The sequence below is a fragment of the Harpia harpyja genome, chromosome 6 (genome assembly GCF_026419915.1).
Source record: "Harpia harpyja isolate bHarHar1 chromosome 6, bHarHar1 primary haplotype, whole genome shotgun sequence".
Taxonomy (NCBI): domain Eukaryota; kingdom Metazoa; phylum Chordata; class Aves; order Accipitriformes; family Accipitridae; genus Harpia; species Harpia harpyja.
Window position 1 is genome coordinate 33,558,197 of NC_068945.1, and position 13,578 is coordinate 33,571,774.

At 42.5% G+C, this 13,578-nt stretch overlaps 1 protein-coding gene across 4 annotated transcripts in view; it reads right to left on the reverse strand.

Moving 5' to 3' along the window:
- USP15 (ubiquitin specific peptidase 15) overlaps window positions 1-12,319 on the reverse strand; it is a 72,514-nt gene extending 60,195 nt beyond the window's left edge. For 2 of the 4 annotated variants that reach the window (XR_008235481.1, XR_008235482.1), the window contains exon 1: window positions 12,155-12,319. Coding sequence is in view for 2 of the 4 variants with exons in the window: in XM_052788939.1 (XP_052644899.1) it covers window positions 12,155-12,243 (89 nt within the window). In the remaining 2 variants the exon portion in view is untranslated. The remainder of the gene's footprint in view (window positions 1-12,154) is intronic. The other 2 variants (XM_052788939.1, XM_052788941.1) reach the window with 1 other exon arrangement.
- Window positions 12,320-13,578: the final 1,259 nt, after the last annotated feature.

Consider the following 13,578-nt stretch of genomic DNA (forward strand, 5'->3'; position numbering starts at 1 on the left):
ATTCTGCAACTGTAAAAAAGTTAATATCTGTAAAGCATAATTAAAACTGATTACTTTCAGACAAATAAGAGCTTGCATGCATTTTCTGCAAGATGCATTCTACTGAAGATTAATGAAAAGACTGAAAAGGAAAGATCATGACATCTGTGTGTACTCAGAGGCAAAGCTTAATACTTTGGTTAATACTGCTTGTAATATGAAGCAGTATGTATCTATCTCTGTGTACTGATTTTTAAATAGAGTGAACCAGGAAGATCAATTTATTAGGATAAGGAGCAAATCAGCCACTGCCAGTTCTCAGGATTTCTTACAGACCACATCATACTCTAATAATCAATCCTGAAACAAAAATATTATAGATTTGATACAGCACTATACATCTTACCACAGCCTAGTGAACTACCTGCTCACCACAGATTACAGCTTAGAAAGTACTGCCTCACTATCCCAATATTCAGCTCTTAACATCCTTTATAAACAAAGGCAAGCAGGATACTTATGTAAGTCTTGTAATGAATTTATTTTCTATTTTGAGATAACTGCTTTTAATTGACTCAGGATCTACCAACATTGTTTAGACTTCTTAATTTAAAGAAGTATGGAGTCTTTATTCTCAGACAGATATTCCTAAGAGCAAACTCAGTAGACCAGTTTACCACAATGTTGAGGTAACACACATTACATGCAAAAGAAGGATTTACTGAATTTATATAGCCAAGAAAAAAAATTTACAGATAATACATTTTAAAAAATGCTAACAGACCCTGTTGTGAATTCTTATAGTGAATTACTGGCTACGTCTATGTATGTGCAGTCATATGCACGTGTATGTACACACATTTTATACATATTAGGCATTTTAATGAGCATTCTGCTACTTTTTCTTCAATAGAAATCTGATACAGGTGAGAAGTTATTTTGAGTTACTATGGAGTACATTTGCACCAGCTGTAATCTTCTCCCTTTACAAGAACTTGTTCTTAATCAATAGATGAAACTACTTTTCCAGTAAGATTAGGGAAAATGGAAATTTGCATTCAAATGCCATACACTTCCCTCATCTTTACGCAAGAAGTATATACCATGTCAAAGATTATACTGCAAAAAAAAATTAATGCAATTACACCATGCTCAGCTTTGGGGATCAATCGGCTAAAGCACTTAACATAGCTAAAAACCAGATTTCTCAGCATTAAGGGAAAAAGTAAAAATCAGAAATTTATAGACTGTAGCTTTTAATCCTACAAATGCATTCAATATAGCATTCTCACCAAGATCAACAAGACTACTCATCTACACAAAACAGAGAAGGGAAACCCTAAGAAGGCAACTTAATTTATCTTTTCATCAATGTGATAATAACCATGATACAATCAACTACCTGAAAACTAAGTATTACCTACGAGGGACATAGAATAATTTAAGAGGAAAAGACATACCTCAAGTAAACAGAACTACATCTGCTAAAACCTCATTTCTTACATAAGACTTGATCACTTTTTAGGGGAAAATTATTAAAAACTTGTAGCATGCACTTGAGACCAGATACACTTCACTGAATATGTGTTGTCCCAGACACAAAAGTAGCATACCATGCATTAGTAAAACAGAGACATAAAATGTCTGTACATTAAACTTGGTACCATGTTTTGCTTTTGTTATTATTACCTAATGCAGGAAAGAGTTCCAAACCAGTCTACTGTTAACAGTAGTTGTTTTGAACTGTGGACCTGACTGAGAAAGCTACCCCAGGACACCTTAGCAAAGTTAAAAAATACGGCCTATCCGTTTTTTAAAACTAGGATTAAGAAATGCTTGTTACTTAACTCTGATGGAATCAAGATTTCACTCAAACAGGAAATACAAATTTTGTGCTCTCAGATGTCGTCAAGCTAGTGAGCAAGATAACCAACCCATCTTCAGGGGTAAACAACACCTGGAGGATTCATAGTAGAGACTGAAGGAGAGAACTGTCTCATATTTCTAAATATCCTGTTTTGAGGGGCAAACCTTAAAAACTAAGACAACTTCACAAGGTGAACTGATTAAATCTGCAAATGCTTGACATTTATAGGCATTTCAAACAAATCAGTCACCTCGAATGGCTTGATGAAAACAGTGCAACCAAGTTTGATTATGCTGAAGTCACTTAGAGTCATCAAGTCGATAACAGAAATACATAAATATTAGAATAGCCCCAAACCTTTACCTAAAAGTAAGCAAAAATACGCATGTATGATTTGCTGAAAATTACACCCAAATATGGTATTTCAGGTGTTAATAATATTGGGAATATGTCTACAGCTTAATTAGTTTTAGGTGCTTTCTCTTAGTTGTACTATGTATCCTTAAAGAGATCTAAATGTTCTTTGAGCAAGTAGAATAAAAAAAACACTATGGAACATGTTCATGAACATGTTCCCAGTTCAAGTCTGGCCTACTTCACTACTCGGTGTCTACTTCTGAGTGGAGTTTCAGATTGCTTCATAAGATACATCTGCTCTCATCTGCAAAATGTTTCTTGCCTGTCTGAAGGAGATTATAACATACAAGGGACAATTTATACTCTTGAGTCCCCTGAAATGACAAATACAGAATAAAACATGAGGAAACGGAATGAAGCTGTGTCAGGGGAAGTTCAATTGGACATTAGGAAAAGGTTCTTCACTGAGAGGGTGGTCGGTCACTGGAACAGGCTCCCCAGGGTAGTGGTCACGGCACCAAGCCTGTCAAGAGTTCAAGGAGCATCTGGATGATGCTCTTAGTCATATGGTTTAGCTTTAGGTAGTCCTGCGAGGAGCAAGGAGTTGGACTCAATGATCCTTATGGGTCCCTTCCAACTTGAGATATTCTACAATTCCATGGAAACCTTATATCCCTACAGAGCACAAGAGGAGCTTGTGTAACCAAGGTCTACGCTACCTTTGCAGACATGCAACGTATCAAAATTTGCAGAATACCTTTGGAACATTCCACAACAGTGGCATTTGTTCTGATAATAAAGACATGGAAAACCCATGCAATGACAAGTGGAGCATGTAACAATGTATTTTACTAAAGTGTATGTTCTGCCTTTGATACACAAGTTTTGATATCATATGAATTCAGTGTTATCACTGCAGAGGATGAAATAGAAAATGAAATTCTGAGCCCTGCAAATATAAACTCCAACAACTATTGCAGCAGCTGATGACAAAAGGCCTTGAGGTCTGAGGGTCCTCACGGATTGCATTTGCTCATCTTCCAGTCTTAATTCAGGCTAGTATTAGTCCATTGACCACACAAAGCAGTTGAAAAATAGAATTAGAATGTTCCTTGATATCTTCTGATATTACACATCACTTCATTTCCTCGAAAAGCAATGATAACTGTTGGTCATACCTAGCTCATTCCATACAGAAGCTATATGTCAATACTATATTCCTATTTGGGCATAACTTCTCTTTATATAATTCTTTGATTTGAACAATTTCTTCGCAAGTATTGACAATTACAAAGCCCAATGCTTAACATTTCAACCTACCTTCCTCTTCCTGTTTTCCTACACTCAGGTTGTTTTCAAAGCACAGATTACTTCTGACCTTTAACTATTTTTAGTTAATATTATTTTCTTGTAAAAGAATATATTCCTCAAAGCTACATAAAAACATGTGATCCTTTACTTCATTCTCATGGTTAGAGGCAAACAAGCTTTGTTTAGAAATACTGTAAACCAACATTAAAAAGTTAAAGTCAAAGCTATTTTAAACTTGCTTTAGCTGAAGACACTAAACTGACTACATCTATCTTAAGGGTGAGTTTAGATCAGTTATTCCAACCTCACATAGCCCCTACAGACAACAACACTTCAGAAACAGTTGCTGCAGGTGTTATTATTCTTAGGGTCATGTTGAAGTGGGAAGAAACGGTGATTATTTCTGGCATTTACAAAGGACTGCTCATCTCTGTGATTAAGGGCCATTAATCTGGCTCCTGGTTGTGTTCTCATCAATTACGGGACTTAGAATTTCTCCAATATAATCTAAAAACTACAGATATTTTATTATCTTTCCCAATATAGCCATACCAGCAACAAATATTTTGGTCCTTTTACTCCTATACAAATTATTCAAATATTAAAAAACAATTACCAGTTGACAGCCATGCCTTATATCCAAATATATGTTCATATTGGCATGGCAGGTTGACCTTGGTTGGACGCAAGGTGCCAACCAAAGCCGCTCTATCACTCCCCTCCTCAACTCGACAGTGGAGAGAAAATATAACGAAAGGCTCATGGGTCAAGACAAGGACAGGGAGAGGTCACTCACCAATTACTGTCACAGGGAATGCAGACTTAACTTGGGGAAATTAGTTTTAATTTATTACCAATCACATCAGAGTAGGATAGTGAGAAATAAAACCTAAATCTTAGAACACCTTCCCCCCACCCTTCCCTCCTTCCCGGCTCAACTCCACTCCCAGTTCTCTCTACCTCCTCCCCATCAGCAGTGCAGGGGGACAGGGAATGGGGGTTGGGGTCAGTTTGTCACACCTTGCCTCTGCCGCTCCTTCCTCCTCAGGGGGAGGACTCCTCACTCTTCCCCTGCTCCACCGTGGGGTCCCTCCCACGGGAGACAGTCCTCCACGAACTTCTCCAACGTGAGTCCTTCCTACGGGCTGCAGTTCTTTGCGAACTGCTCCAGCGTGGGTCCTTTCTGTGGGCTGCGGTCCTTCACAAACTGCTTCAGCCTGGGCCCCTTCCACAGGCTGCAGTCCTTCAGGCACAGACTGCTCCAGCGTGGGTCCCCCGCAGGGTCACAAGTCCTGCCAGCAAACCTGCTCCAGCATGGGCTCCTCTCTCCACGGGGCCGCAGGTCCTGCCAGGAGCCTGCTCCAGCGCGGGCTTCCCACGGGGTCACAGCCTCCTTCGGGCATCCCCCTGCTCCAGCGTGGGGTCCTCCACAGGCTGCAGGTGGAGATCTGCTCCACCGTGGGCCTCCCTGGGCTGCAGGGGGACAGCCTGCCTCACCATGGTCTTCCCCACGGGCTGCAGGGGAATCTCTGCTCCGGCGCCTGGAGCACCTCCTCCCCCTCCTTCTTCGCTGACCTGGGGGTCTGCAGGGCTGTTTCTCTCACATCTTCTCACTCCTCTCTCCAGCTGCAATTGCCGATGAGCAGCAACTTTTTCCCCTTCTTAAATCTGTTCTCCCAGAGGCACTACCACCGCCGCTGATGGGCTTGGCCTTGGCCAGCAGCAGGTCCATCTTGGAGCCAGCTGGCATTGCCTCTGTTGGACATGGGGGAAGCTTCTAGCAGCTTCTCACAGAAGCCACCCCTGTAGCCCCCCCACTACCAAAACCCTTCCATGCAAAGCCAATATAATTGGGTCAGTCAATTAAAATTACCAACAAAAGATTGTATCATTATGAATGATCAAGTGTAGAGACTTAGGGCAGCCCACAATGGGACTACTTATAGCATTTGCACATTAACTTACAAGAACAAAAGAACGAAGCTATTACAACACTTGTAAATGCACCTTCCTTTCTGAAAACAAAATTCAACAAATAATAAAAATAAATAATAAATTTACACAAGTTCTAAAATTTCACAGCTACATGACCATGTATGGACATTGTTTGCTCAAAAGAAAATAACAGTATTAGTAGGAAAGTTGCTAATTGATTTCTAAAATTCTGTCATGGTTTGTAATTTTTTAATGTAATTTAACTTCACTTGTGGTTTACTGCACATTTTGATTTAACAAACCTTATTGACACAGTATCACCATCACAGAAGTACAACACATTCATTCTTTACCTTAACACTCAGGCTGATAAAAAAATATTTCAACAGTATGACTATGATCTTGGCATTTCCCATTGCTGTCAAAAGCGCTCTGAATGCATTCCTCAGTTATATATAGACAGAATTAAACAACATGTAACGTAGATTGATTTATATTGACTGATAGGTCAGCCCTTCGACTTCAAAATTGAAACCGTTAACTTTGATATGCAATAAGGACACCTCGCAGAGAGACACTCATTCCATCACTGTGTACTGCTGGGACATCATAAGTTTTGAACACAAGCTATTTCGCCTTTAACAGCGAAACTGTACAAATTGTCCAGAGAGACAGGTGAGGAGGATTTTTTTTTTTTTTTACCCTCCTCATTGTGCATGAGTACAGATTAAGCAATACTGAGGACAAAGTGGAACAACCGTGTTGCTGAAAGCAAATTAGGACTCCTGTTTAAAGTCATAGCATCCCATTTTTGTTCTTGCACAACTGCAACTATAAAAATAAGAAAGTAAGAACGGGTTTGTACCTGTATTTCTACTCTGATTAGGCTAACCAAAATTGCTTGACTAAGTACACTCATGATTAATAGATGCCTTCAAAATGAAATGTTGTTTCAGAATTAACAAGTTCTTGAAAGTTCAAGATGATGATAATTATTGTACTCTTATCACATACAAACCAAACCACCATTTTATTCAAAGTGTAGGTAAATCCACAAGAAAAAAATCCAGGGGTCAAAGAGAGAAAAAAAATATATCACTTAGCTCCCATTTTTAAGAAATCTTAGTCTAAATATTTCACATTCCTCTTCAGAAATAAAAGCTTTGTTGAACAAAACACAGAGATGATTTCAAGTCAACTAATCAGTCAAATTCTCCCTACAGCTCCCCATATTCAGTTCTCACAATGTGCAGCAATAGCCTAAGCAGCACTTCACACATACCACCAAGAGGCTGACCAAAAAGCCTTATACAGCCAAAATTAACAGACTCCATTTTTATCTTAAAATTTCAGTGTGAACATTAACAACCATGCAAGTATTTTGTACACACTTAGAAATTTTCCATTTAAGTAAAGAATTTTCTTTAAAAAATAATCTAACTCCTAAGTCAATGTTTGACTTCCAACTTTCAGACAAAAGCCTGACACAAACATGATTTTAACATGCTCTCACCCTGCCTAATCAATCATCAGAAGAAAATTGCATGTACACACTTCCATTGCAAGTATTCTCCCAGAAGAATTTAAAACAGAACATTTTGTATATCTTCATAGACTGTTGGTGAAATGCTGCGCCATTCCACATGCAGTGAGACAAATCTAACACAAAACTTCAACCACAAGGTCTTAAAGTAAAAAATCAGCAACTTAAACCTCATCTGGAAAAAAAAGCAGCCAATGCTCCATTCTATCCTTGGAATGCTAACATAGCGTTCCTTGTTTCTCATTATATGAAGCCATCAGAACAGTTTAGGATATTATTCCAAATGTTACGGAGGTGCAGGTCTGCAACATCTCATCATGCTCTCAGTCAAATCAAGTAAAAATCTTCCATTAATATTCAATCTAGATTCTGTTCATGTACAGCACAATGATGGATGATCAGATGTGGAAAACACTGAGAAGACCACAGCGTAAAATGCTATTAAAGCTAAGCACTTCAGCATCAAGGTTATCATCAATGACGGGCACTGCAGGGTTTTCAAGTAGGGCTATATATGCCCGTTCATCAAGATTCATTTGTTTGCATTGCAACCAGAATTAAAATGCTTATACATTTTTGGTGGGGAAATTCTTTCAGTACACTTCTGGAGGGGAAATCCTTTAAGGTTGAACTTTTCAGATCTACTGATCATTCACTGGGAAGGATTTTCACCCCACTTAAATTTTTACTTATTCTCTTCAGTGACCAAGTTTTACAATTAAACAGCCAATAAAATTCTCACATTGCAAAAAATGAGAATATTTTCTTCACCTTCCAAGAAATGTACTCAATGGATAACAACAGTACTCCCTCTGGACTCACCAGAACTTCAGAATTGATGTGTATCAGAGACACATCTGAAAGAACTCAAAAAACTATACTTGTGTAGGTTTCATAATCTGCAAGTCTTAAAAATCAGGAACAGATTAAGAACCTATCTCATCACTGTAAAGTGATGACTGGCACCAAAATTCATTGGCTAGCAGGGCTGGAAATCAACATCTCCCTTCTGGTCTAATCCTGACTAGCTTCAGTTTACAGGTAGTGTCTTAAATCTTTATCTACGCCTCTCAAAATCCTTATCCTAGAAGACATCATCTTCTTATGTAAGTATTTCAGCACAGGACTCAACATTCTATCAAAACAGACAAAGGCTCTTAAAGCTCTTCTCTGAAAGGCAAGGCTTCTGCCTTCCCTATTAAATTTTGAGATTTTTGAACTCATTCCAAATGAACACCTTCTGTAACGTGCAGACACCAGAACTGGACAGTATGAATGGTTTCGCTAATATATTACTGTATACAGTACATCTTTGTACTGCTACTCAGTACTGTCTATTCAAACATCTGAAGATTGCATTTGTTCCCTTAGCCACCAAGTAAACTCCTCACGATAGTTGTTTGTCCACTGTAACAGCCTGATTCTTTTCCAAGTTACTGCTTTTAAAAATACAAGTAACATCTATATTCCCATCTGCTCACAAATTGGTACAGCAAGCAAAAGATGAAAGAAGCACAGTGGGGAAAGTCTGGGAGAAAGAGAGAGAGAAATTGGTGAAACTGACTGCTAAGGCTGTGCTGTTAGCCATTATTAGTCACTATTACCCACTATAAGCAAACCACTTACTGGCAGGTGATACTTAAAGCCAAGAAACATGGTCTCACGTTCTAGACCACTGAGGGCCAATGTGTCTAAGAGGTAGCACAATTAAGAGTACGAAAGCATTTGTAATGTCATATTTAAGTAACTGAGACAACATCTCTGACTAAGCAAGCCACAGAAAAACAGGAACTACAGGGAAAGCAGGGCTGGAAGCGGTCTTAAAGGTAAAGACAAGAAATTATACCTCAATATGGGGAGGAAATTACAGAGATATTCACACAAGAAGTCACACACAGGAATTGACAGTCTTCATCACCTCTTTAAGAAAACTGTTCCAAGATCAATAACTTTCAGTATTGAAAACTGTACCTCAGTGACACTGTAAAAACAGAAAAACTTGGCAAAGTTCTCAAGAATACCACTGCAGGTACAAAGGCATTAAATAACATCATCAAGACCAGCTGGTCATGCAAATTTTACAGTGGCTAAAAAAAAAAAAAAAAAATATCGATGAACATCAACAGCTCTTCAATTTCTGAGAGTAGATACAGGAAAGACACTGATTGAGTTCAAATTTGTCTGCAGCTGTAACAACCAATATTTTTTGTCTTTCTAAATGAGAGGTTAAAATCTCCACACACAATAAAAATTCTCCTCACTGGCCAAGCATCAGTAGAATTTCAAAACACTGAGAAGTAATCGCATCAGATCCTAAAACTGTGAGATATACAACAAAATACAGCATTTCTCCTCCTCCAAAACAGAATTCTAGGTCTTTCAACCACAGAACCTGAAGGTCCTTTGGATTATTATCCAAGAAGAAAGACTTACATATAATTCAAGTTCCATGGAATGACAGTGTAATTTTTATGCTGAATTCACTAGTAAAAGTAGTCAACACTATTTAAAACAACTGATAAATGAAGGAGGTTCTTTCTTGGAAGAGCTTAAATTTGATGTTTATTTAATGTATGTTCAGAAAAATAAGAGAAATGGAGAGATGGAAGAATCTTCAGTCTCTCCTAGTTTAATAATTTAATTTGTTAATTGCCCATAAGAGAATGCAAAAGAGACCACTGGGACAAATTAGCCCAAAATCTTGTCCCTGAGAACAGAACAGTCGTAAGACATTAGCCTTGTCCGTTGAAGCAATATATTTTAACCTATACTATCCCCAAGCTATGCTTAAAAACATCCAATGAAACAAATTCTACAGCTTCCTATCCTGCCTGTTCAAATGTTTCCTGATTCTATCAATTCTTTTCCAATCTCTAATTCTAAAAACATTGCATTTCAAGTCAGTTTCATTTCTTTCTCTCTGCAGTGCACATGAAGAACTAATGAAGAAATTCAATGCCCTCTTTGTAGATAATACAAGCCTTGCCTCTCTTTGCCTTATTCTTTAGTTCCTTTTTTCTTAGAGGGAACTCCCGAAGCTTTATACTTTTCTTATATAGCTTATTGTACTCTACACTCTAAATTCTGAAGAGCATGGAAAAGACTTTCAGTATAAGCCAGTAATTTTAAAAGGACTGTATTTCAGTGCTTTAAAGCTCAAGCAGAACAAGCTGACATGGCATTGCTCAAATTTTTTCAGCAATATTTACTATTGAATGAATGAAAATTGCAGTTCTGAATCATGACTTGGAGCACTTTCAACAGTTCTGTTTCCTTACCGATGCCCCAAAAGATCAAAAAGCTATTGACAAAATACCTCTGAAAAAAGCATTCGGACTAACCGTACCCCTTAATTTGTGAAGTTACATACATAGCTCTAAGTATTAATCCTATGAACACACATGTATACACATTTATGTACCTAGATTTAATAGTTCATGAGTCAAAGTTAATAGGACTTTGCCATAGCTTATTCAGTCTTAAAACACTTGATTAATATCAGTGTCATAATCACAGCTACATATATTTATTTTCAGAGAATGTTTAGAAGCTTCTTCCACTTAACTGATTTTTTCATGTTAAAATATTTAATGTACTAAAAAAAAAATACAGCACAGTAAACATACAAACATTACATCATGTAAACTTGTCATAAAGTTACTTTCACTTTGAGTAACATTAACCGTTTCAGACATTTTTTTTAGTACTCGGGAAGTACCGAACAGAGCCATAAAAAAAAAAACCTCCTAGGAGATTACAAGCCTGAGCATCCTTTTACTACTGCTGGTCATTTTCAACACTACCATATGAATTGATTTCCTTTTTCTTGTTGCTTATACTTTTTCAGTTTAAGAGCAGTCTGTTCATATGCCAAAACTGAACATATACTCAGCAGTATTTGAATAATGCATCAGAATGTATGCTTCTGACACATGCTGCAGTATCAACACTGTTAAATATAGTCTTTTATAGAACTGGAACAGTGAGTGATGACAGCTGAAATGAGGTGGGCAAGTTCTACTTTCAGGCATTCATACTTAATTTTCAGTAAGTAAACGCTTCAGCCTTTGTCTTTGGGTGACAGTTTCACACAGGAAGAGATGAAGAGGTTGAGTGGTGGAAAAAGTGTCAGTTCCTTTTCTTCCCCCCCCCTCCTTAAAAAAGAAAAAAAAAAAAAAAAAAAGGCCCATTTCCTAGCCTCAGAGAACTACAACTACAGAAGCTCAATTACTAAATACGTGCCAGGAAGAGGGGTTTATTTCACCTAATTATTTCCTACCACGGCTTGTTCTGTTGACAATCTGTACGGCATACCGCAAAATATCTTCTGACTGACCAGGAAAACACATCTTTTTAAACGCTTGCTGTGGAACAGGTATCACAAGGGCCCGTTCACACCTTCGGGGGCTGTTGCTTGGGCAATTAATCCGCTCGCTGTCGAAATAAAATTTAAACTTAAGGCTCACCACGGCCGCGGACGGCCTTCGGGGCACCCCACCCGGGTACAGACACAATTTCTGACAACTTGAAGGTGACGCCGCGGCCCTCTCCTCCTCTCGGCAGCCCGGGGAATGGAAAAAACGCCGGCTAGCGGAGCTCTCCTCCCCCGCCTCAATCCCTGCTTGGGCCCTTCTCCCCGTGAAGGCCCAGCAAGCCCCCCGGCCCCCCACGCCCCGCGGCCTCCGGGCCCCTCGTCGTGCGGGGCCGCCATCCGTCGCCGCGCCCCGCCAGTCACGCCGCTCCCTCCCCTCCCCCGCCGCCCGGCAGGGAGCTGACCTCGGTGCCAGCCCCCGCCAGGCGCCTCAGCGGCGCGGCCCGGCCCGGCCCCGCCGGCCGCCAGCAACCCGGGCCAAGCCGACGGCCCGCCGCACCCAGGCGGCCGGTCCCCTCCCGGCAAGGGCAGAGGAACCCGGGCGGCGGGAAGCGGGGCGGGGGGGAGGGGAAGTGTGTGTTTCTGTGTGGAACGCGGCCGCCCCCCCCTCCCCCGGCCTCTCCCGGCAGCTCCCGGGGAGCCGAGCCGCCCCTGGGAGCGAGGGGAGGGGGGGAGCTGAGGGAAAGGAGGTCGGTCCCTCCGCCAGCCGAGCGGCACCGGGGGCGGAGGGAGCCGCCTGCGCCGATCAGCCCGGACCACCCCCCCCCCCCCCCCGCCGCCCTTCCCTCACCAGGTATCGCCCTTGCGGAGGGCGGTTTTGAGCAGCGCCGCGACGTCCGTGCGCTGGGTCTCCAGATCCGCCGCGCCTCCCTCCGCCATCTTCTCCCCCCGGCGGCGGCAGCAGCGGCGGCGGCGGCAGCAGCAGGGGCAGGAGCGCGCCGCGCTGCATGCTGGGAGTGACGCCGACCGAGAGCCGCCCTCGCCCCCCCCCCCCCCCGCTTCCCAGCAATCCGCAGGGCGGGGACCGGAGGGGAACGGGGCGAGGCGCCGCGGGCCGGCGCCCCCTGGCGGCCAGGGGGTCTCCCGCCTCAGCGCCGGGAGCGGAGGCGCATGCGCGGAGCCCCGGCGGGAGCTGGCGGGGCGGGGGGGGGGGGGGTCTGTCGGTCACGGCGTCGCCTCGGAGGCCGCCCCGGCGGGCGGAGGTCCGGGACCGGCGGCCGGCAGCCGCCGAGGCGCGCTCTGGCCCTGCCCGGCCGCCTCGGGTGGCTCGGCCGGTCCGCCCCGAGGCCTGCGGTGTGCCGGCCTCAGACCCGCCCGGCGGCTGCCGGCCGGCCTCGGCCGGGCGCCCGCGGCAGCGCCCGCCTTCCCGTCGCGGCCTGGGTCGCGTCTTGTGAGAGCCCGGTGTGAAATGTGTCAGAAAGAGGGACTCGTCTTCGTAGAACGAGGGGCCGCCGCCTCTGCGACCTTCCCGGCAGTGTTTTAATTTCGGCGTGCGCCTGAGGAGATGCCGTATGCCTTGCTGACAAACGGGTGGTTCGGATTCCCGTGAGTGATGTAAGGATACGGTCTGTGTTACTGTGCAGATACTGCTGGGGTTTCAGATTGGCTATGTGACTCGCGCTAACCTTCCTCCCAGACCTTTGCAGAAGCCAGCGGATAATTTCTCGTGTTTGTTTTTGGTCACTCTTACCTGAGGCTTGGGCAGACGGTGCAACCTGTCACTTGGCATTTCGCCCCCAAAATAAGTGCGCGTGTTACATTACATTAACAGGGTTCTCTCTGTCTTCACACCTGTCTATGGATTTCATAAAAAAAATGACGACCCAGCAATGTTGGGCTGGGCTGCCGGTTACAAACGTCTGAAAACAAGGTTTGTTCTTGCAGATCTGGCTGGTGCAATTGCATATCTAGCCCCCTTCCTCCGTCCAAGTCATTACAGCATGCTGAATTGTATGACTAACACTAGAAATGTATCATAGGCTGCCAGTCACATATTAGAAGCCATTAGGCATTATTAGCTATTAGCTAATTAGCACTTACGAGCTAGTAGCATGTAGCTATTATAAATAGCACTAAAGATTGCTCTTTAGGTATACACACAGCAAAAAAGAGGATGGAAATAAGGCTCTTCGCTGGGTGAAAAACTGGCTGGATGGACGAGCCCAGAGGGTAGTGGTGAATGGGGTGAAATCCAGTTGGCGGCGGGTCACAAGT